The sequence below is a fragment of the Mobula hypostoma genome, chromosome 2, assembly GCF_963921235.1.
Source record: "Mobula hypostoma chromosome 2, sMobHyp1.1, whole genome shotgun sequence".
Classification (NCBI taxonomy): Eukaryota; Metazoa; Chordata; class Chondrichthyes; order Myliobatiformes; family Myliobatidae; genus Mobula; species Mobula hypostoma.
The window spans coordinates 4,992,261-5,017,309 of record NC_086098.1 but is presented as its reverse complement, the minus strand read 5'-3'; the positions used below and the strand labels follow the sequence as shown (position 1 = coordinate 5,017,309).

General features: G+C 41.3%; 1 protein-coding gene across 9 annotated transcripts in view; it reads left to right on the top strand.

The window, feature by feature from the left end:
* LOC134337824 (4-galactosyl-N-acetylglucosaminide 3-alpha-L-fucosyltransferase 9-like) overlaps positions 1-24,829 on the top strand; it is an 83,284-nt gene extending 58,455 nt beyond the window's left edge. For 7 of the 9 annotated variants that reach the window (XM_063033151.1, XM_063033141.1, XM_063033130.1 and 4 more), the window contains one exon: positions 18,778-24,829. In XM_063033151.1, the coding sequence (XP_062889221.1) occupies positions 18,786-19,862 (1,077 nt within the window). In that variant the 5' untranslated portion in view covers positions 18,778-18,785 and the 3' untranslated portion in view covers positions 19,863-24,829. Of the gene's footprint in view, positions 1-14,739; positions 14,776-15,347; positions 15,395-18,777 lie in introns of those variants that run through there. The other 2 variants (XM_063033163.1, XM_063033157.1) reach the window with 2 other exon arrangements.
* Positions 24,830-25,049: the final 220 nt, after the last annotated feature.

Genomic DNA, 25,049 nt, shown 5'->3' with positions numbered 1-25,049 from the left:
CTTCCAGTCATCCCCACTCCCCTGCCTTCTCCCCATACCCTTTGTTGCCCTGGTTAATCAAGAACCTATCTATCTCTGCCTTAAATACACCCAATGACTTGGCCTCCACAGCCACTTGTGGCAACAAATTCCACAGATTTACCACCCTCTCACTAAAGTAATTTCTCCACATCTCAGTTCTAAAAGGACGCCCTTCAATCCTGAAGTCGTGCCTTCTTGTCCTAGAATCCCCTACCATGGGAAATAACTTTGCCATATCTAATCTATTCAGCTTTAACATTCGGAATGTTTCTATGAGATCCCCCCTCATTCTCATGAACTCCAGGGAATGCAGCCCAAGAGCTGCCAGACGTTCCTCATACGGTAACCCTTTCCTTCCTGGAATCATTCTAGTGAATCTTCTCTGTACCCTCTCCAACGTCAGCACATCCTTTCTTAAATAAGGAGACCAAAACTGCCCACAATACTCCAAGTGAGGTCTCACCAGCGCCTTATAGAGCCTCAACATCACATCCCTGCTCCTATACTCTATTCCTCTAGAAATGAATGCCAACATTGCATTCGCCTTCTTCACAACCGACTCAACCTGGAGGTTAACCTTTAGGGTATCTTGCACAAGGATACCGAAGTCCCTTTGCATCTCTGCATTTGGAATGCTCTCTCCATCTAAATAACAGTCTGCCTGTTTATTTCTTCCACCAAAGTGCATGACCATACACTTTCCAACATTGTATTTCATTTGCCACTTCTTTGCCCATTCCCCTAAACTATCTAAATCTCTCTCCAGGCTCTCTGTTTCCTCAACACTGCCCGATCCTCCACCTATCTTTGTGTCATTGGCAAATTTAGCCACAAATCCATTAATACCATAGTACAAATCATTGACATACGTCATAAAAAGCAGTGGTCCCAACACCGACCCCTGTGGCACTCCACTGGTAACCGGCAGCCAGCCAAAATAGGATCCCTTTATTCCCACTCTCTGTTCTCTGCCAATCAGCTAATGCTCCACCCACGTTAGTAACTTCCCTGTAATTCCATGAGTTCTTATCTTACTAAGCAACATCATGTGCGGCACCTTGTCAAAGGCCTTCTGAAAATCTAAGTACGCTACGTCCACTACATCTCCTTTTTTCTTCTCTGTAATTTCCTCAAAGAATTGGAGTAGGTTAGTCAGGCAGGATTTTCCTTTCAGGAAACCATGCTGGCTTTAGCCTACCTTGTCATATGCCTCCAGGTACTCTGTAATCTCATCCCTAACAATCGATTCCAACAACTTCCCAAACACTGATATGTACAATTATGTACTCTGATAATAAATTTTACTTTGAACTTTGATATGTCATGAAATTTGTCTATGACAGCAGTACATTCCCCCAAAGAGGATTGATGAGTTCCCTCATCTTACCCTTTAAAAACTGCATTAAAAACAATAAAAATAAATAATAGGCAGCCAAGAAGATGATGAGTGCAGTCCCTGAAACCATTCTAGCATTGTGGATTGCTATTGATGATCAAGAGTGCTGTTTTCTCAAGGGAAGGGTATTTATCTGTCATGGGAGGGGTAAGAGTTCAAAGGAAATGACTGTGATTTGGATTTGATATCTTGGTGCAGGGAATGGATGAAAAAGTTAAGAGCCTGAAACGTCGACTGTTTATTCCTCTCCATAGATGCTGCCTGATCTTCTGAGTGCTTCCAGCATTTTGAATATGTTGCTCACGGCTGTGTTGGTTGTTAATACAAATGACAAATTTCATTGTAGATGTGAGAGATAAATACATCTAAAAATAAATCTGAATCAGATATCTAGCACCCACAGTATCTTGTGTCTGAGTTAAGAACTACAAATGTAAATGAATCAATGGGATTGGTGTAGATATGTGCTTCGTGGGCGGCCAGGAATCTGAGATGCAGAGGAACTTGGGAGTCCTTGTGGAGAACACCATAAAGGTTAGCTTGCAGGTTGAGTCAGCGGTGAGGAAGGCAAATGCCATGTTAGCATTCATTTCAAGAGGTCTAGAATACAAGAGCAGGGATGTGATGCTGAGGCTTTATAAGGCACTGGTGAGGCCTCACCTTGTTAACAGATTTGGGCCCCTCATCTGTGAAAAGATGTGCTGGCATTGGAGAGGGTCCAGAGGAGGTTCACAAGGATGATTCCAGGAATGAAAGGGTTATCATATGAGGAATGTTTAATGGCTCTGGATTTGTACTCGCTGGAATTCAGAAGGATGAGGGGGGATCTCATTGAAACCTTTCGAATATTGAAAGGCCTAGACAGAGTAGATGTAGAAAGGATGTTTCCCATGGTGGGAGAGCCTAGGACAAGAGGGCACAGCCTCTGGATTGAGGGGAGCCCTTTCCAAACAGAGATGCGGAGAAATTTCTTTAGCTAAAGGATGATGAAGTTGTGGAATTTGTTGCCACGTGCAGCTGTGGAGGACAGGTCGTTGGGCAGAGATTGATAGGTTCTTAATTGGATAAGGCATAAAAAGTTACCGGGAGAGGGCTCGGGACTGGGGTTGAGGAGGAGATTTGAAAAAGGACCAGCCATGATTGAATGGCGGAGTAGACTCGATAGGCCGGTTGGCCTAATTGTGCTCCTATGTATTATGGTTTGATGGTCTCTAATGGTCTAAGGGGCTTGTGTCTGCATGCTGTGACCTTTGGAATCCATTACCGTGAACCGCAGACTCTTTCTGGAACAGTGAACACTGAAACACTCCACCTGCTTCTGGAAGATTATTAACCTGTTTTAAGACTCCCTCAGGTCTGTTTGAGAGTTGATGTTCTTTCACTGCAAAGAGCTATCTGTAACCACATGAATCCTCTTAGAAGTTTGTGAAGATTTGACATGTCCTCTCATCTAAAACTTTGGCAAACTCCTTTAGCTGCACGGTGGAGAGTATCCTGACTGGTTTCATGATGGTCTGGTTTGGGAACAACAATGCCCAGGCATGGAAAAGCACACAAAAGCTCAATCCATCTCTGGAAACACCCTGCCCATCACTGAGCACATCTTCAAGGAGCACTGTCACAGGGAAGCAGCATCCACCATCAAGGACCCTCTAGACAGGGGTTCCCAACCTTCTTTATGGCATAGACCAATACCATTAAACAAGATTTCCATGGACCCCTAGGTTGGGAACCCTTGGTTGTTGGTAGAAGTTGATAGGTGAAGCCATATTTGTGGGAGAAGGGGATGAACTAAGAATCTGGTAGCCCCAACCACCAGGATTCACCTATCACCTTCTAGCTTGTCCTCCTTGCCCTCCCATCATCTTCTTATTCTGGCTTCTTACCCCTTCCTTTGCAGTCCTGATGAAGGGTCTCAAACCAAAATGTTAACAATTTATTCATTTCCATAGATGCTGCCTGATCTGCTGGGTTCCTCCAGCATTTTGTGTGTGTTGCACTGGATTTCCAGCACCTGCAGAATCTCTTGTGTTTATACATTACCACCCTATCTACTTGTTTTGCTACTTTCTTGGGGGTATGGGTTTGCACCTTGAGATCCCTCCGTACATCAATGTTCCTAAGGCTCCCGATATTTATTGTATACTTTCCTCATTCATATGACTTCCCAAAATGTATCACTTCACACTTATGGGATGAAACATCATCTGCCATTTCCTCACCCATATTTTCAACTGGCCTGTATCCTGCTATATCATTTGACAGCTTTACTCATCACCCACAGCACCACTAACTTGTGTGTTGTCAGTAAACTTACCAATCAGACTACCACACTTTCCTCCATATCATTTACATACTGTATATTACATACTTTACAACACTTATTCTTGTGGAATAGACCACTGATCAGAGACAAATCACTCCACCATTACCTTGTGTGATCTATATCCAAGCCAATTCTGTATCCAACCATGGATACAAGGATTTTGTTGAACACTTTACTAACGTCAAGGTAGATAACATCCACTATCCTACCTCTATTGAGCTAATGATCACAATTCCATTAATTTCAGGATAATTATGGAGAAGGTTAGGTCTGGTCCTCAGGTTAAGATTCTAAACTGGAAAAAGACAAATTTTAATGACATCAGAAAGGATCTGGCAAGTGTGGATTGGGATAGGTTGTTTTCTGGCACTGCTCTGCTTGGTAATGGGAAGTTTATAAAAGTGAAATCTTGAGAGTACATAGTTCGTAACAGCAAATAAGACGATCAAAGCTTGCAGCAGGATCTGGAACAGCTGGAATAAATGGGCTGACAGGTAGATAGGGTTGTAAAGAGAACTTTTGGAGCATTGGCCTTCATGTATCAAAGTATTCTTCTTCAATATTTTTATTAATTACTTACATAGATGAATACAAAATATACTATGATATTATGGAACCAGAAACAAGATTGAAATGCCCCATATCTATGTGTAGTAAATTAACCTAATATTGAAAAGGTATATTTTATTCTAATCTAAAGGAAAATCAAAACCCCATAACTAACAAAAAAAAGAGAAAAAAAACCAAAAAACAGCTGTTTGGTTAGAAGAAAAGAAAAAAAATCTTGGACACATAGTCGTAAATTCAAACATATAATAGCCATCGTCATTGCTGTACAAGTCGAAAATTGTAAAGTAGTTCTAAAAAGGTCCCCATAATGTGAAAAAATCTTGACTAGGTATAGAAATAGAACACCGAATCTTCTCTAGATTGAAACATGACATAACATCAATCAACCAATGGGCATGAGTAGGCGGAGTGGAATCTTTCCATTTAAGCAACAAAACTCTTTTGGCTAAAAGAGAAATAAAAGCCAAAATATGCTAATCATTTCCTCCAACAATGCCAAACAAGACAGTCAGAGGGTTGGGTTTAAAGTTTACTTTAAAAAGCTCTGAGAAAGTTTGAAATACTGCTTTCCAAAATTTATCAAGCCACGGGCAGGACCAAAACATATGAATTAGAGAGGCCTCTTCGACATTACATTTATTACAGTATGGAGAAAGATCCGAGTAAAAACGAGAGAGCTTATCTTTAGACATATAGGCTCTATGAACCACTTTAAATTGTAAAAAAGAGTGACGCGCACATAACGAAGAGATGTGAACAAGTTTAAAAAGTTCATTCCAAGCATCCTCATCAATTGAAATCTATAGAACTTGTTCCCAGAGGTTTTTAATTTTGTCTAACGGAATGTTTCTCATTGCCAACAACATACTATAAATATTAGAAATAGATCCATTATGGAAAGGTTTCAGAGTGAAAATTGTACAAATTAAATTCTTATCTGGACATTTAGGAAATGCATGAAGTTGAGAATGCAAGTAATCTCTAATTTGTAGATATCTAAAAAAGTGAGCTTTACGAAGATTATATTTAATAGATAATTGATCAAATGAGGAAAGACTATCTCCATCAAACAGATCCTGAAAACATTTAATGCCTAGTCTATTCCACTCTTTAAAAACTACATTAGTCAAAGAAGGTTTAAAAAAAAAGTTAGAAAAAATGGGACTAGAGAGTGAAAAACCAAATAACCCAAAGAATTTTCTAAATTGTAACCAAATCCTCAAAGAATGTTTAACTACATAATTATCAGTTAAATTACTTAAGGATAGAGGAATTGAAGAACCAAGAAGATAAATAATAGAAAATTTATTAACAGAATTAACTTCTGAAGAAACCCAAACCAGACACGAATAATATAGTATAACCAAGACGTGAGGTTGCGTATGTTGACTGCCCAGTAGTAAAACCTAAAATTGGGTAGGGCTAATCCCCCATTTTTTTTAGTTTTCTGAAGATGAACTTTTTTTAATCGGGGGGTTTTATTCTTCCATGAGTAAGAAGATATAATTGAGTCTAAAGATTCAAAAAAGGATTTAGGAATAAAAACAGGTAGGGCTTGAAATACATATAAAAATGTAGGCAAAATATTCATTTTAATAGAATTGATATGTCCAATCAGCGATAAAGAAAGGGGAGACCAATTTGATAGTACCTTCTTAACATACTCCAAAAGAGTGATACAGTTTTCTTTAAAATGAAATTTATAATTCCCAATAATTGTTATACCCATATAAGTAAATTGATTTCTAACAATTTTAAAAGGAAAGTCAAAGTTGACTGATACCAAATTATTCAAAGGAAAAAGTTCACTCTTATGAAGGTTAAGTTTATATCCTGAGAACTGACTAAATTCAGAAAGTAAAGAAAGTACTGAGGGTAGAGAGGACTCCACCTTAGAGATGTAGAGCAAAAGGTTATCAGCATAAAGCGACACCTTATGAGTAATACCCCTCCTTAAAATACCCGAGATGTCAACGGATTCACAAAACACCATGGCTAAAGGCTCTAAAGCCAAATCAAAAAGCAAAGGACTCAGAGGACATCCTTGTCTAGTTCCACGTTGGAGATTAAATGGTTTGGAACTCTGAGAGTTAGTGAGAACCTGTGCAGTGGGAGATGAATAAAGTAATTTAATCCATTGAATAAAATTGGACCCAAAGTTAAACTTTTCTAATATTCCAAATAAATAATTGCATTCAACCCTGTCAAAGGCTTTCTAAGCATCTAAAGAAATCACATATTCAGAAGTTTCTTTAGAAGGAGAATAAATAACATTCAGTAAATGACGAATGTTAAAATGAGAATAATGATTTTTAATAAATCTGGTCTGGTCATCAGAGATAATAGAAGGCAGAATGTTTTCCATTTAGATAAAATTTTAGCATCAACATTAAGTAAAGAAATAGGTCTGTAGGAAGAGCATGAGAATAAGTGAAATAGAGGCGTCATAAAATGATTGTGGCAACTTGCCTAATTTAAAAGTCAGAAAGGACAGAAAGTAAGTGAGGAATAAGCAAAGGAGCAAAAGTCTTATAGAATTCTCCAGAAAATCCGTCAGGACCGGGAGCCTTCCCCAAACTCAGAGAATGGACAACCCGAGCAATTTCCTTAGAAGGAAAAGGTTGATCTAACCATTTTTTGATTAACCTCAGAAATTGAGGCAATATTTAAATAATCAAGAAAATTATGCATAGCAAAATTGGCTTTAGGGGAATCAGAGCTATACAGTTTAGTGTAAAATTCTCTAAAAGTATTGTTTATTTCTAATTGATCAGAAGTTATATCACCATTCGCTTTGGAGATTTCCTTAATTTAACTATTAAGGTTTTAAGTTGGTTAGCTAAAAGTTTGCCCATTTTATCACCATGAACATAAAATTGACTTTTATCTTTTAAAAGTTGAGTTTCAACAGGGTAAGTTAAGAACAGATCATATTTAGTTTTAACTTTCGTACATCTTTTATTTGAGACAGGATCCGGATCAGAAGCATATTTTTGATCTAGATGTTTCAACTGTTTGGCTAAATCAGTTCTCTCCTTATTGGCTTTTTTCTTAATACTTGCTGTATAGGAAATAATTTGGCCTCTAATATAAGCCTTGAAAACATCCCAAATAAGAAGGCTAGAAGTGCCATCTAGCGTATTTTCTTCAAAGAAAAAAGTAATTTGATTCTCTAAAAAATGTTTTTAAAGCCTTATCTGATAGTAAAATTGGATTAAAACGCCAAATCTGTTTGATCGAGAAACACCCAGAAGATTTAAAGATAAAAAAAAAAGGGGCATGATCTGAAACAGCAATTTCTTTATAATCACAGGATCGCACAGAGGGTATCAAATGACTATCGACAAAAAAAAAACAATCCTGAAATAGGTATGATGAACATGAGAAGAAATGAAAAATTCTCTACTTGTTGGGTATAAAAAACACCAAACATCAATAGTGTCACATTTCATTAGAAAAGATTGGATATAGGAGGCAGATCTATTAATATTCAATCATTTCGAAGATGAATAGTTTAAAACTGGGTCAAGACAGCAATTAAAATCACCTCCCAAGATTAAGGAGTACAAATTTAAGTCTGGTAAAAAAAAGAAAAAAACGTTCAAAAAAGCCGGGATCATCTATATTTGGAGCATAGGGATTAGCAAAAACCATTAGTTTGTTATCTAATTTCCCTGAGACTATAACGAACCACCCATTGGGGTCAGACGTTACATCATGTTGAACAAAAGCAACTGAATTGTCAATCAAAATCAAAGTAACTCTGGCCTTGGCTTGAAAGGAAGGATGAAAAGCTAGACTATTCCAACGTTTGAACAAATGCCCACAGTCAGACATGTGTCTCTTGTAAAAAAATAATTGAGGCATTCAATTTCTTAACGTAGGTAAAAATCTTATAACGTTTCACAGGGTGGTTTAAACCATTCACATTTAAACTAAGAAAATTAATATTGTATACCATTTAAATATGCTTAAAACAGAGGTTAAACATATAAACCACTGGAATAAAACAAACATCCAAACTTTAAAATTCTTGACCAAACAATAGATGAAGCAGGGATAACCAAACAGCTGATAAAAAGGAAAAAGAAAAAAAAAACAGCCCACTCCCGCCCACTCCCCTCCCAAAAGAAAAAAATCAGCCAAGAGAGGGCAAAAGCTAATCTACTGATAAATCCCACCCTCGATATCCTACTGTCAAAGCTCCAGGAGAAGAAAAGATTGGTACAGAATGAGTTCCAACCTAGACTAAATAACCTTAAAAAGAACTAAAAAAATTTCAAAATATAGTGTTTGCAAGAAATAATTACAAAGAAAACTTACTGAAGTTAAGTCTATTAATTTTCTAAACAGAAAAAATAAAAAATCGAAAAGTAAAAGAAGGATTATTAAGACGTACTAAACAATTAGATTTCAAACTTCCAAAAACAAAGAATCGGTTAAGCTAAGGAAGCATAGTTTGATGATACAGTATTAAACAATTAGTGTTCTGGACTTGATTTGGCCTGAAGAAAATCATGCACTTCCTCGATAAAAAGAAACCACTTAGGAGAACCATTTTCCAAAATGATCCTGAGGCGAGCGGTGTAATTTAATGAAGGTTTATAGCCTTTGTTATATAACTCCACTGACATTTTTATACTTAAAACGTTCATTTAATACCTCAGGTGAATAATCTTTGACCAGCCTTGTCTTATAATTTTCAAAGTTAATCATACCTAACTGATGAGATTGACCAATTATAGTAACCTTTGTTTGGAAGTCATGAAAAGCAATTATCACAGGTCAAGGTTTTTGTTGAGAAGCGGGTCTAAACACTGGGACTTGGTGTGTCCGGTCTATTCTTGGTGGAGAATCCAAAACATCAGAAAACAAACGAGCCAACAGACTTGCAAAAAATTCTAAAGGTCGCTTGCCTTCAACCAACTCAGGAAGACCCAAAATTCGTATATTGTTACTTCTTGATCTATTCTCCAAGACAACAATCTTTTGTTTTAAAGATTCCCAATGATTTTCGATTGTTTATCTTCAAAAATTTCCAACTCATCCATCTTAGTATCCAGTCTTGTTAAAGCATCTTCATGTTCTTGAATGTGAGTAGTATGTTCCTGTAAAGTTTTTTGAATAGCCTGCAGCAGAATCTCCATTTGTTTAAGCTCTGTGAACATAGATCATAGAATAGTACAGCACAGTACAGGCCCTTCAGCCCACAATGTTGTGCCGACCCTCAAACCCTGCCTCCCATATAACCCCCCACCTTAAATTCCCCAATATACCTGTCTAGTAGTCTCTTAAACTTCACAAGTGTATCTGCCTCCACCACTGACTCAGGCAGTGCATTCCACGCACCAACCACTCTCTGAGTAAAAAACCTTCCTCTAATATCCCCCTTGAACTTCCCACCCCTTACCTTAAAGCCATGTCCTCTTGTATTGAGCAGTGGTGCCCTGGGGAAGAGGTGCTGGCTGTCCACTCTATCTATTCCTCTTATTATCTTGTACACCTCTATCATGTCTCCTCTCATCCTCCTTCTCTCCAAAGAGTAAAGCCCTAGCTCCCTTAATCTCTGATCATAATGCATACTTTCTAAACCAGGCAGCATCCTGGTAAATCTCCTCTGCACCCTTTCCAATGCTTCCACATCCTTCCTATAGTGAGGCAACAAGAACTGGACACAGTACTCCAAGTGTGGCCGAACCAGAGTTTTATAGAGCTGCATCATTATATCGCGACTCTTAAACGCTATCCCTCGACTTATGAAAGCTAACACCCCATAAGCTTTCTTAACTACCCTATCCACCTGTGAGGCAACTTTCATGGATCTGTGGACATGTACCCCCAGATCCCTCTGCTCCTCCACACTACCAAGTATCCCGCCATTTACTTTGTACTCTGCCTTGGAATTTGTCCTTCCAAAGTGTACCACCTCACACTTCTCCGGGTTGAACTCCATCTGCCACTTCTCAGCCCACTTCTGCATCCTATCAATGTCTCTCTGCAATCTTTGACAATCCTCTACACTATCTACAACACCACCAACCTTTGTGTCGTCTGCAAACTTGCCAACCCACCCTTCTACCCCAACATCCAGGTCGTTAATAAAAATCGCGAAAAGTAGAGGTCCCAGAACAGATCCTTGTGGGACACCACTAGTCACAATCCTCCAAGCTGAATGTACTCATTCCACCAAGACCCTCTGCCTTCTACAGGCAAGCCAATTCTGAATCCACCTGGCCAAACTTCCCTTGATCCCATGCCTTCTGACTTTCTGAATAAGCCTACCATGTGGAACCTTGTCAAATGCCTTACTAAAATCCATATAGATCACATCCACTGCACTACCCTCATCTATATGCCTGGTCACCTCCTCAAAGAATTCTATCAGGCTTGTTAGACACAATCTGCCCTTCACAAAGCCATGCTGACTGTCCCTGATCAGACCATGATTCTCTAAATGCCCAGAGATCCTATCTCTAAGAATCTTTTCCAACAGCTTTCCCACCACAGACGTAAGACTCACTGGTCTATAATTACACGGACTATCCCTACTACCTTTTTTGATCAAGGGAACAACATTCGCCTCCCTCCAATCTTCCGGTACCATTCCCGTGGTCAACGAGGACATAAAGATCCTAGCCAGAGGCTCAGCAATCTCTTCCCTTGCCTCATGGAGCAGCCTGGGGAATATTCCGTCAGGCCCCGGGGACTTATCCGTCCTAATGTATTTTAACAACTCCTGCACATCCTCTCCCTTAATATCAACATGCTCCAGAACATCAACCTCACTCATATTGTCCTCACCATCATCAAGTTCCCTGTCATTGGTGAATACCGAAGAGAAGTATTCATTGAGGACGTCGCTCACTTCCACAGCCTCCAGGCACATTTTCCCACCTTTATCTCTAGTCAGTCCTACCTTCACTCCTGTCATCCTTTTTTTCTTCACATAATTGAAGAATGCCTTGGGGTTTTCCTTTACCCTACTTGCCAAGGCCTTCTCATGCCCCCTTCTTGCTCTTCTCAGCCCCTTCTTAAGCTCCTTTCTTGCTTCCCTATATTCTTCAATAGACCCATCTGATCCTTGCTTCCTAAACCTCATGTATGCTGCCTTCTTCCACCTGACTAGATTTTCCACCTCACTTGTCACCCATGGTTCCTTCACCCTATCATTCTTTATCTTCCTCACCGGGTCAAATTTATCCCTAACATCCTGCAAGAGATCTCTAAACATCGACCACATGTCCACAGTACATTTCCCTGCAAAAATATCATCCCAATTCACACCTGCAAGTCCTAGCCTTATAGCCTCATAATTTGCCCTTCCCCAATTAAAAATTTTCCTGTCCTCTCTGATTCTATCTTTTTCCATGATAATGCTAAAGGCCAGGGAGCAGTGATCATTGTCCCCCAGATGCTCACCCACTGAGAGATCTGTGACCTGACCCAGTCCATTACCTAGTACTAGATCTAGTATGGCATTCCCCCTAGTTGGCCTGTCCACATACTGTGACAGGAATTCGTCCTGGACACACTTAACAAACTCTGCCCCATCTAAACCCTTGGAACTAATCAGGTGCCAATCAATACTGGGGAAGTTAAAGTCACCCATGATAACAACCCTGTTATTTTTGCACCTTTCCAAAATCTGCTTCCCAATCTGCTCCTCTGTATCTCTGCTGCTACCAGGGGGCCTATAGAATACCCCCAATAGAGTAACTGCTCTGTTCTTGTTCCTGACTTCCACCCATACTGACTCAAAAGAGGATCCTGCTACATTGCCCACCCTTTCTGTAGCTGTAATAGTATCCTTGACCAGTAATGCCACCCCTCCTCCCCTTTTTCCGCCCTCTCTATCCCTTTTAAAGCACTGAAATCCAGGAATATTGAGAATCCATTCCTGCCCTGCTACCCAGCCAAGTTTCTGTAATGGCCACTGCATCATAATTCCATGTACGTATCCAAGCTCTCAGTTCATCACCTTTGTTCCTGATGCTTCTTGCATTGAGGTATACACATTTCAGCCCTTCTACCTTATTGTCTTTACACCATTTATTCTGTTTCTCTTTCCTCAAACTCTCTCTATGTGTTAGATCTGGCTTTACTCCATGCACTTCTTTCACTGCTCTATCGCTCCGGGTCCCATCCCCCTTGCAAATTAGTTTCAACCCTCCCGAACCATGCTAGCAAACCTACCTGCTAGGATATTGCTTCCTCTCGAGTTCAGGTGCAACCCATCCAATCTGTACAGGTCCCACCTTCCCCAGAAGAGATCCCAATGATCCAAAAATCTAAAACCCTGCTCCCTGCACCAACTCCTCAGCCATGCATTCAACTGTCATCTACTCCAATTCTTACCATCACCGTCACGTAGCACTGACAGCAATCCTAAGAACGTCACCCTTGAGGTCCTGTTCTTCAGCCTTCTGCCTAGTTCCCGAAACTCACACTTCAGGATCTCATCCCTCTTCCTGCCTATGTCGTTGGTCCCTACATATATCACGACTTCTGTTTGCTTTCCCTCTCGTACCAGGATGTCGTGCACCCGGTCAGAGACATCCCGGACCCTGGCACCCGGGAGACAACAAACCATGCGGGTGTCCTTCTCACGTCCACAAAATCTCCTGTCTGCTCCCCTGATTATAGAGTCTCCAATGACAACAGCTCTCCTCTTCTCCGTCCCACCCTTCTGCACCACTGGGTCAGACTCAGTGCCCGAGGCCCTGCCACCATGGCTCACACCTGGTCAGTCATCCCCACCAACGGTATCCAGGATGGTAAACTTATTATTCAGGGGAATGGCTACAGGGGTGCTCTGCACTACCTGTCTGCTTACCTTCACTTTCCCCCCTCTGACTGTCACCCAACGACCTGCTTCCGACAGCCTAGGTGTGACTACCTCCCTGTAGCTCTCATCTATGACTGCCTCATTCTCCCTTATGAGTCCAAGGTCATCCAGCTGCTGCTCCAGATTCCTTACACGGTCTTCCAGATTGCCCAGCCGTGTGCACTTCTGGCAGATGTGACTCTGCGGGAGAGGGGCGTTCCCCCAAGACTGCCACATCTCTCATGAGAGGCACATCACCGTCTCAGGAGACATTGTAAAACCTAACTGCGAGCTAGCTTGTCCTCTGCCTCTTCTCTTCAAAGCCTCTCGAGTCAAAGCCTCAAAGCTCCATTCCTTCACTGGCCCACTCACTCACAGGCCATTTCACTTGTGCTACCCCTCTATTTATCTGTTTGAGCTTTTCAAAATGCTTGGTCACCTGAGCTCGATTGCCCAATCAGCTGCTTTCTGCTGAATCTGAGCTATTCAAATCTTGATTGTCTAATCAACGGCTTTCCGCTAATCTATTCAAATCTTGATTGACTTGATTGCACAGACCAACTGCCAAAACTGCCAGAATCTCTCGAGTCAAAGCCTCAAAGCTCCACTCCTTCACTGGCCCACTCACTCACTGGCCGCTTTCCACGTTAACTTTCAAATACACATCCGAAAGTTGTTCAGATGTTTCGCTCTGAGCTTTCTGAATTAGCTTGGCCATAGCTTCCATGGTCACGGAAAGGTCCTCTTCTTTTTCAGAAGTTTTAGCACAAGACATCATGATACTCCAAGAGTAAATTTTCGAAGTAGATTGGATTCAGTAATTTAAAAACACGTCTATTCCATTCATTGCCAGTAGGAGGAGTCTATGAATCAAAGTATTAAGATGTTATGTTGAAGTCGCTGAGACCAGATTCAAAGTATTGTATACAGTTCGAGTCAATGAGCTAGAAAGAGTACAGATAACATTTACAAAGATGTTGCCGGGACGTGAAGTGGATGGGCTACAGCAGTAGAAGATCATACCCAGTTCCACTCCTGACTTGAGGATCTGTGTAACAGGGAAAGGACTTCATTCCATTCAGCAAAGTGGATTGAGGGAAGATTTGATCGAAGTATACAAAATTATGAGGAGTACAGATAGGTTAAATGCAAGCAGGTTGAATGAAACTACAACTAGAGGTCATGGGTTGAGGGAGAAAGATGAATTATTTAAAGAAACCTGGGGGGGGAATTTTTTTACTCAGCAGATGTGAGAGTGTGAAAAAACTGCGAGTGGAATTTGTGGATGTGGGTTTGATTTTGACACTTAAGAGAAACTTGGATTTGCAGTACATGGATGGGAGGGGTATGGAAGGCTAATTGTCCAGGTGCAGGTTCAAAGTACTCGGCAGATTAATAGTTTAGCATGGACTAGATGGGCTGAAGGGTTTCTGTGTTCTCTGACTCTATATGGAGCCTAAATAATACCACATCTCACTAATCCCTGAGTCAGTTTGTGTTGTTTTTGTTTTACTCTGTTCCACCACAGTGCTCTATGCAATGAATTGATCTGCATCAACGTATGCAAGACAAGCTATACCTGCTTTTCAGTGCCTGTGACAAAAATAAACCAATTCCAATTCCGATGATGCTGACTAGGTGAGAAACCCAATTCCAGACTCCTACTCAAAAATTTTATCTTCAGGTGTTCATATCTCATAATCAGTAGAAAATATTTTCTTCAGAGAGTTTGAGGTTTAACATTAAGCACAACTTGGTGGTATTTCAATTTATTCTTTTTACTTTAGTGGATGAAAATGAAGCTCAATAAATGTGTGAGTTAAGACAGGAAACCAGGAGACTGAGAAACACTAATAGCTTAGTAGATCATTTCACTTGCTTCAGCATCCCTTCAGTGAGACATTTATTTTCATTTTTCTCCGAGAATCTTCACCTTGTCGTGGTGGAAAAGCTTCTGAGTTCCTGAGATCCCAAGAGTGATGTCGTTTCGTGTTTAGCTCCTGGTAGGGTCACCCATGGTGGAAAGGTCAAGGGGGAGGTTCCAGACAAACTGCGAACCAACCACGAGCTCAACGGTGGAGCTGGCCGAAGATGACGACACGTCACAATGGCAGTGAAGGCGGAGGAAGGCTTCAGCAGGGGAGGGTCCCCATTGGTCTTGCATGCCATGTCGCTGGACCCTGACCCCGATCTGTCAAAGACCATGTGGTGGCTGCCCGTGCAGCAACCTCCCCACATTAAACAAAGTCACACACAGGTTTTCTCCATTATTTTCATTCCATGTTTGCTCTTGCATCTGTCATAAATACTATTATCTGTCAAATAATACTTCAAAGAATTACCTTAAGATTCAGCAATTGTACCAATACTGTGTTGATAAGCAAGGAGGAAAACGAATATTGATAAATTTGACGGGTTCAGCTGTTGTTAATATGTCCCAGGTTATTTTGATATACTTTTATTTATTTAGAGATGCAGTGTCTAACAAACCCTTCCAGCCGTTTGAGCCATGCCACCCAGAAACCCACAGATTTAACCCAAGCCTAATGACGGGACAATTTACAATGACCAATGAACCAACTAACCGGCACGTCTCCGGAAACCGGAGCAACCGCAGGAAACCCACGCAGTCATGGGGAGAAAGTACAAACTCCTTACAGAGGGCATGGGAATTAAACTCAGAACTCCAATGCCTGTTACACTAGCTCAAACACAATGATCTCCACAAAATGACCACTGGCAGTCTACTGAAGAGCAATAACCATATAACCATATAACAATTACAGCACGGAAACAGGCCATCTGGCCCTTCTACTTCATGCCGAACTCTTACTCTCACCTAGTCCCACCGACCTGCACTCAGCCCATAACCCTCCATTCCTTTCCTGTCCATATAGCTGTCCAGTTTAACTTTAAACGACAACATCCAACCTGCTCCAACCACTTCTGCTGGAAGCTCGTTCCACACAGCCACCACTCTCTGAGTAAAGAAGTTCCCCCTCATGTTACTCCTAAACTTTTGCCCTTTAACTATCAACTCATATCCTCTTGTTTGAATCTCCCCCACTCTCAATGGAAAAAGCCTATCCACGTCAACTCTATCTATCCCTCTCATAATTTTAAATACCTCTATCAAGTCCCCTCTCAACATTTTACACTCCAAAGAATAAAGGCCCAACTTGTTCAACCTTTATCTGTAACTTAGGTGATGAAACCCAGGTAACATTCTAGTAAACCTTCTCTGTACTCTCTCTATTTTGTTGACATCTTTCCTATAATTTGGTGACCAGAACTGTACACAATACTCCAAATTTGGCCTCACCAATGCCTTGTACAATTTCAACATTACATCCCACCTCCTATACTCAATGCTCTGATTAATAAAGGCCAGCATACCAAAAGCTTTCTTCACCACCCTATCCACATGAGATTCCACCTTCAGGGAACTATGCACCATTATTTCTAGATCCCTCTGTTCTACAACTCTCCCAAACACTGCTGCTTACAGCTCAAGGTGATTTCAGAATTTCAGATTTCCCACAGGAGCAGTCCTCAATATTTAGAGCCTTTCCCTGCAACGTCATGATTTTCATGGAAACACACGGTAATCAGGACATTTTGGACAGCTGAGAGTTTCCTGGGATGGGGTCAAGAGGCAAAGGGGAGCAGTGACCAAAAATGAGTTTAGGATGACTAGGGGATAAGATCAAACACGTTGGACTTGGGGCCCTCTAAGAATGAGTATTGGGTTAAGAATTAGAAGATGAAGGGAAATGGCTGCTTTAAACCAGAAAATAAATGTTGTCAACAAACTAGAATCTTTCTACTTTCAAGGTCAAAGTAAACTTATTATTAAATTATAGATACACTCAGTACAGGAGTGGACCTGGTGTGGTCTTCCACTGTTGTAGCCATTCCACCTCAAAGATCAACATGTTATGCATTCAGAAAAGTTCTCCTGCTCACCACTGTTGAAATGTGTGGTTATCTGAGTTACTGTCACCATCCAGTCTGGCCATTCTCCTCTGACCTCTCTCATTAACGAGGTGTTTTTGCCCACAGAACTGCTGCTCACTCGCTTTTTTTGTTTGTTTCTGGTACCATAATCTTTAAACTCTAGAGACTGTGGTGTGTGAAAGTCCCAGGAGTTCTACAGTTTCTGAGATACTCAAACCACCCTCTCTGGATCCAACAATCATTCCACGGTCAAAGTCACTTAGATCTTCCGCATTCTGATGTTTGGTCTGAACAACAACTGAACCTCTTGACCATGTTTGCATGCTTTTATGCATTGAGTTGCTGCCACGTGATTGGCTGATAAATTGACCAGAGTGTGTGTTACTCTATACTAACTTGAGATCCATTTTCAAAGTTCAAAGTAAATTCATTATCAAAATATATATACGCCACCAAATGCAACCCCGAGAATTAGCAAAAAAAAAATTAAATAAGATGAGTTCTTGACCTCAAAATCTACCTAGTTATGATCATGCACCACACTGTCTGCCTGAACGGCTATTCTGCAGCTGTTGCACTTTAATCTGCATTCTGCTACTGTTTTACATTGTTCTACATTGTGCTGTGTAGTGATTTGACCTCTATGAACAGTATGTAGGACAAGCTTTTCTCTGTATCTCAGTGCATGACAATAATAAACAAATGCCAATTCCAATTCAAGTTTGTTTTATAAGAAGCTCAGCAGTAAGTTCAGGCTGTGTGAGAAAATGATATTCTTTCAACATTCCTTTCTAGGATTTTTCCTATGATGGAGGAGTCGAGGACTAAGGGCACAGCCTCAGAATAGAGGGGCATCTATTTAAAATGGAGATGAGGAGACAGAGGACGGTGAATCTGTGGAATTCGTTGCCACAGGTAGCTGTGGAGGCCAGGTCTTTGGGTATCTTTAAGGCAAAGGTTGATTCTTGATTAGTCAGGGCATGAAGGAATGTGGGGAGAAGGCAGGAGGTTGGGGCTGAAAGGAAAACGGATCAGCCATGATGTAATGGCCAAGCATATTCAATGAGGTAAATGGCCTAATTTTGCTCCTAGACCTTATGGTCTTATGGGGTTAACATATAAGAAGCATTTGGCAGCTTTGAGCCTGTACTCACTGGAATTTAGAAGAATGCATGAGGATTTCATTGAAACCTACAGAATGTTGAGGACTAGATAAGGTGGATGTGGAGAGGATGTTTCCTATGATGGGGGTACCTAGAACTAGAGGGCACAGCCTCAAAATTGAGGGGCGACCTTTTAGAACCCAAGTAAGGAGGAATTTTTTTTAGCCAAGGAGTGGTGAATCTGTGGATTGCAGTGGAGGTCAAGTCCATTGGGTATATTCAAAGTGGAAGTTGATAGATTCCAGACTGGTCAGGGCATCAAGGGAGATGGTGAGAGAGCATGTATATGGGATTGAAGGGAATCTGAGATCAGACATGGTGAAATAGCGCAGCAGACTTGATGGGCTGAATGGCCTAATTCAGCTCTTATGGTTATGGTTGTATGATCTTATGGTCTTCTTTCAGGATTGTTGGCATTCTTATCTGGCACTTTGATCTTGATCTTAAACTTGTTGCATTTTTAGCATTTGAGAAACTATGTTCCTAGGATCCTAATGGTCCTTGTTCTTTCCTTTTATAGGACACATTATGATGTCAACTCATAAAGGAATTTTACATACCTTGTTAATTTCCATCATCATTTTGGGCTGCCTGGTAACTTTGTTGTTACTCTATGTTAAACCATCTAACAGCTGGATATATGCTCCCATGGAATCTGCCACCTCTGTTCTACGCATGAAAAATATCTTTGCTTCACAACAAGAGGACAATGCAACTATTGTGCTCATTTGGCTGTGGCCCTTCGGTCAGACATTTGAGCTCAATTCTTGCGAATCAGAGTTCAACATCCGTGACTGTCGCTTGACGGTGGATAAGAACCTGTATAACAAATCCCACGCTGTCCTTATCCATCACCGGGACATCAATGCAGATTTGTCCAACCTGCCCACACAGCCTCGGCCAATATTCCAGAAGTGGGTTTGGATGAATCTGGAGTCACCTACTCACACTCCAAAGAAGACTGAGCTTGACCGACTCTTCAATCTGACATTGACCTATCGAAGGGACTCAGATATCCCTGTGCCTTATGGATCACTATCAATTAATAAAGTTCCGCTGGCCTTTGAATTGCCAGGTAAAAACAGTCTAGTATGTTGGATTGTTAGCAACTGGAACTCTGAACATGCCAGAGTCAGGTATTACAATGAACTCTACAAGTATGTTGAAATCAACACATACGGTCAAGCTTTTGGAGAATATCTGAGCAATATTGATTTTATCCCAACAATATCCAAATGCAAGTTCTACCTTTCCTTTGAAAACTCGATACATGAAGATTACATCACTGAAAAACTCTACAATGCTCTTCTTGCAGGGAGCGTCCCTGTGGTCCTGGGCCCACCCAGGGAAAACTATGAAAATTATATTCCAGCCGATTCCTTCATTCATGTGGATGACTTCCTGTCACCAAAAGAGCTGGCCGAATACCTTCACATGCTGGATGGCAACAAAGATTTATACATGAACTATTTCAAATGGAGAAAATATTATACAGTGAGGATGACTCGCTTCTGGGATGAGCATGCCTGTTCTGTCTGTGAACATATTCAGCAACATAAAGAATATAAAAGCCTCTCCAGTTTGGAGAAATGGTTTTGGGATTGAACTCGAAAATATGTAAATAATGTCAATCATCAGCAGCATCTATTATATTCAATTGGCTTTTATCTCAAAAGAACATATTTTTGGATTAATTCTCTAATTTGACTAAAGAATTGTTTTTATTCCATTACACAAGAATTCAACGCAGAGCGATGGATTGCTAATGGTTAAATTCTCAATGTACACTGACCTCCAGTGGAGACGTAGAAATAGAAAGCATCAGAAATGCTCAGCAGGTCTGTGGAAAGAGAAACAAGAGTTAATGTTTTGGGCTCAACCCCTTGATCAGAACTGTGGAAGAGGGAAAACACATTAATTATAAGTTTCAGAGAGAATGGGAGGAAAGATCTACGGAATTAGTAAAAAACTTTGACGGGCTTGGCATAGGGATAAGTTATAGAGGTATTTCAATCATTGGCTAACCAGGAGAGAAATGAAAAAAAAAAGCTAGGGAGTAAAAGTATGAGCAAAGAAGCCGTGAAATGCTGAGCCTTGGGACGAAGGAGGAATTGATGGAGGTATACAAAATTATGAGGGGTATAGATAGGGTTAATTACTGGGGGTTTTCCGCTGAGGTTGGATGAAGCTAGAACTAAAGGTCATGGGTTAAGGGTGAAAGGTAAAATGTTTAAGGGGAACATGAGGGGAAATGTATTCACTCAGAGGGTGGTGAGAATGTGGAACGAGCTGTCAGCACAAGTAGCGCATACAGGCTCAATTTTAATGCTTCAGCAAAGTTTCAATAGGTACAGGGATGGTAGGGGTATGGAGGGCTAGGGTCCCGATGCAGGTCGATGGGAGTAGGCAACACTCACACTACGCTAGAGGAACTCAGCAGGTCGGGCAGCATCCGCAGAAATGATCAGTCAACATTTCGAGCCGGAACCCTTCATCAGGTGTGAGTATTGTTTTGACCCCAGCATCTGCAGAGTATTTTGTGTTTACGATGGGAGTAGGCAGTTTAAATGGTTTGGCATGCACTAGGATGGGCTGAAGGGCTGTTTCTGGGCTGTGCTTTTCTATGGTTCCATAAACATAAAGTTGTGAAAAGCTGGCCTGTGGGACAAAGGAACATAAAAGTTGTGAAATGCTGGGCTGTTGTGGGCATGCTCAGTCTGTCAGTCTGAGAGATAATGAACCTCAGTGTGAATTATAGACCGAGATGGGTGGTGGGGTAGCGGGAGAGATGGAGTCAGAGGAAAGTGAACAGGGGAAGAGATCTGAAAAGGTATTTGAAATCAAAAGCTGTTAAAGTTTGTGATATTTGACATCTGAGAAAATGGTTGCAGCATCAATGCAGAAGCAATTAAGTGGAACTGAAGTCAAGAACAGCTGACGGGGGGGAGAGATGTAGTGTAACTGCAGAGGGGGATCATGGGTGCGCATATGATTTGGTATGGCATTAAGATTAGATTCAGGATGAAGTGATTATGTGCGTACCTATGATCCAGCGTAGATCCAGATTGGGAAGGGTGAAATCTATATGAGATGTGCCAGAGTGGAAACATTCCCTAAGAAAAGAGACAATTGCTGTAAAATCTGGAGATGAGAAGGAAAACAAAATCCATGGGGAGTGAACAAGCAAAGACTCAGATGGAAATTCTGTTGGTGAATGAAGAACTATGTCTTCAAGGATGACAATACTGGAAGAGAAGTAGCACTGACTTCAAAAATCAATGAAGAGCATCTACAGTAAGTTTCTTTTTGTTATTAAGTTATTGTGATGATTTTATTGATGCCGAACACCCCTGGGAAACAGTCTGTGTAGCCTCAAACAGCCACGTTATTCTCTGACAACTCAATGGCCAGTGGAAATGAGTGAAATAACAACCATTCTTCATGGACATGTTGGACTCCAAATAGTTTGGCAAGAAACCAACACAAATACAATGGTACCAGTTTTGGGTAGTTCCTTTTGATGGAAACTGATGGAATGAAAGCATTTGGAATGGATTGAGAACCTACTTCTTTTCTCTTTTGGCCAAATACAGACTTAATTTGTCGACATCTGAGATGCTTATTCCAAACTTCTTACATATGCAGATCGGGCTATGTTGCTTACATAAGAGGAACATATTAAATGGTAAGAACATAGAGGATTGAACAGTATAGGCAGGCCCGTCGGCCCATTATGTTGTGCCAACCTTTTAACCTACTGTAAGATCAATCTCACCCTTCCCTCCCACATAGCCTCCATTTTTCTATCACAGACATTATTGAAAGAAACCTGCCACTGCAGTCAGTAGATGCCAATAAAAAAAAACATTTTAAGCTTTTTGGTTTATTTGTGGCAAGGTTCAAAAGAAACAGAACTTCAATTCACAGTCCTCTAGGGACTCCAGGGATGTGTGTGGCTCTGTCTAAAGCACTTTACACACTGCAACTCATTTCCACAGGTCCTTTGTAGTTAGCACGCTAACAGAATTCAACTCTCATCCAGAGGTTTCATATTGCCTTTTAAAATTGTCCATGCTATCTCCTGTAACTCCCAGGACACCTGTTACTTGCACTGGGAGTTAACGTCATTGGCATTGAGACAATTGGACTCTTTCCGGGCCGTGTACTTCTTTCACTGTAGATACCATAAATACCATATTCTGTCATGCTGTGTGTCTCTCCAGGCTACCACAGCTCAGGAGTAACTAAGAATATCATCCTATTGATCTTCTGGAATTTCAACACCTGCCTTGAAATCAGCTAAAAACTGTTGGAAGAGTACAGTACAGTACAGTACTGGCCCTTTGGCCCCCAGTGTTGTTCCAACCTCTTAACCTGCTCCAAGATCAATCTCACTCTTCCGTCCATTTTTCAATCATCCATCTGCCTATTGATTGCATCTTTACCTCGATCACTAATCCTCCATATCATCAACTATTTGACTCAGTATATGCCTTGTGTATGTCAAAAAACTAGGAAGACATTGCACTCAACAGATACATCTGGAGGAAATCTGTTCAAGAGGGAGCTGAGCGACATGAGAACGACCTTTCGCTGTGTCTCAGGGAACAAGCTGCAGCTGCAAAGCAAGAGACTGAACAACCAAAAGACTTCAGCAAGGCATTTGACAAGGTCCCGCATGAGAGGTTAGTCCAGAAGTTTCAGTCACCTGGCATTCAAGCTACGGTAGAGAATTGGATTAGAAATTGGCTGTATGAGAGAAGCCAGACAGTGGTAGTAATGGTTGCCTCTCTGAGTGGAGTCCTGGGACTAGTGGTGTGCCGCAGTGATCGATGCTGGGTCCTTTGTTGTTTGTCATCTATATCAATGGTCTGGAAGATGATAAGGTTAACTGGATCAGCAAATGTGCAGATGACATCAAGACTGGGGCTGTAGTGGTCAGCCAGAAAGGCTATCGTTGCTTGCAGTGGGATCTGGACCAGATGGAACTTAATGCAGACAAGTGCGAGGTTTTGCTCATTGGTAGGACCAACCAGGGTACGACTTACTTGGTGAACGGTAGGGCACTGAGGAGTGTGGTAGAACAAAGTGATCTGGGAATACAGGTCCATAATTCATTGAAAGTGGTAGATAGGTTTGTAAAGAAAGCTTTCGGCACATTGGCCTTCATAAATCAATGTACTGAGTACAGGAGTTGGGATGTTATGTTGAAGTTGTATAAGATGTTGGTGAGGCCTAATTTAGAGTACTGATGCAGTCTTCATCACCTACCTACAGAAAAGATGAAAACAAGGTTGAAAGAGTGCAGAGAAAATCTACACGGATGTTACTGGGTTTGGAGGGCCTGAGTTGTAAGGGAAGATTGAATAGGGTAGGACTGTATTCCTTAGACAGTAGAAGATTGAGAGGAGCTTTGATAGAGATATACAACATTATGAAGGGTATAGATAGAGTTAATGCAAGCAGACTTTTTACACTGAGGCTGGGTGAGAGTATAAGCAGAGGTCCTGGGTTAATAGTGAAAGGTGAGAAGTTTAAGGGGAACCTGAGGGGAAACTTCTTCACTCAGAGGGTCATGAGAGTGTGAAATGAGCTGTCGGTGCAAGTGGTGCACTCAGGGCCAACAATCCTGACTGGTCAAACAAAACTTTTATGGAAACAGCAGTGAAGAATCCTTTCACATCTGCATGCTCTTATTCCTGGGGCTTGTATGTCTGACAGCATTGAAAACAGTGAGGAGGCCCTGAACACCGTCAAAACCAAGATGGTCAAGGACAGACAGAGATGGAGACCTTCATTACTGGCCCAAATGCCAGCAAAGTAACGGGCAGTAATTAACACTGCACCAGAATATACGTCTCTCGGATTAGCCTGAGTACCGAGCAATAGACAACCCCTTAGGAGAACATCATACTCAACTGGAGTGATCGCACAACCACTACAACATGATCTATACATTTGAAGTACTATTTCAGTTCAAAGTGTTATATCCTGTTAAAAACTAATGTTGAATTGCACTTGGTCCGCTGGATAAAGTGATCAGTGAAACTATCATACACTTCTACTCATTTGGCCTCCATCTCAGTCAATGGTTAATCACATATCACTTTTCAGCTCTCTTTTGTACTTTCAGTGAGAAACTTCAAAGTAAATTCATTATCAAAGTAATACGGTACTGTGCAACTTATTACATACACCTGTTACGATGCATTCTTCAGTTACCTTATGAGGTAACCGTAGCCTTCAGCCAGGAGCAGATGTCAGCAGATGGTTCCCAACCTTCACCGAGTGTTTCAACCCTTAACCATGACACTCTCCAGTTGGTGGGCCGGCAGTGGTGGCCAAATCACTGCCCATCTGCTCCTGGCTTCCAGCTCCCCTCCTCTCGCCTACTCCAAATCCAACAAGAAGCTCGTTCTGCCTCTTCCCCCATCCTACGAGCTGCTTGTTTTTAGCTCCTTTCATCTTATGCACACATATATAGCTAGGGTACCTAGGACTTTTGCACAGAACTCTACGAGGGGTGACTGATAAGTTTGTGGCCTAAGGTAGAAGGAGATGAGTTATACAGCTCTTGTTACATGCACATGCAGTTCAACTCTTTGCGTAATTGTGCAGAAAGTTTGAAGTTAATAACTCATTTCCTTCTACCTTAGGCCACGAACTTATCAATCACCCTCGTATTTGTCAACATGGAGCAGAGAGTGAGTTGGCAAATCAGACAGGAGCAAAGAATATTGGGAATGGTGAGGCTGGAGTGCCATGGGAGGGGTGTGGGACAGGTGGCAGAGA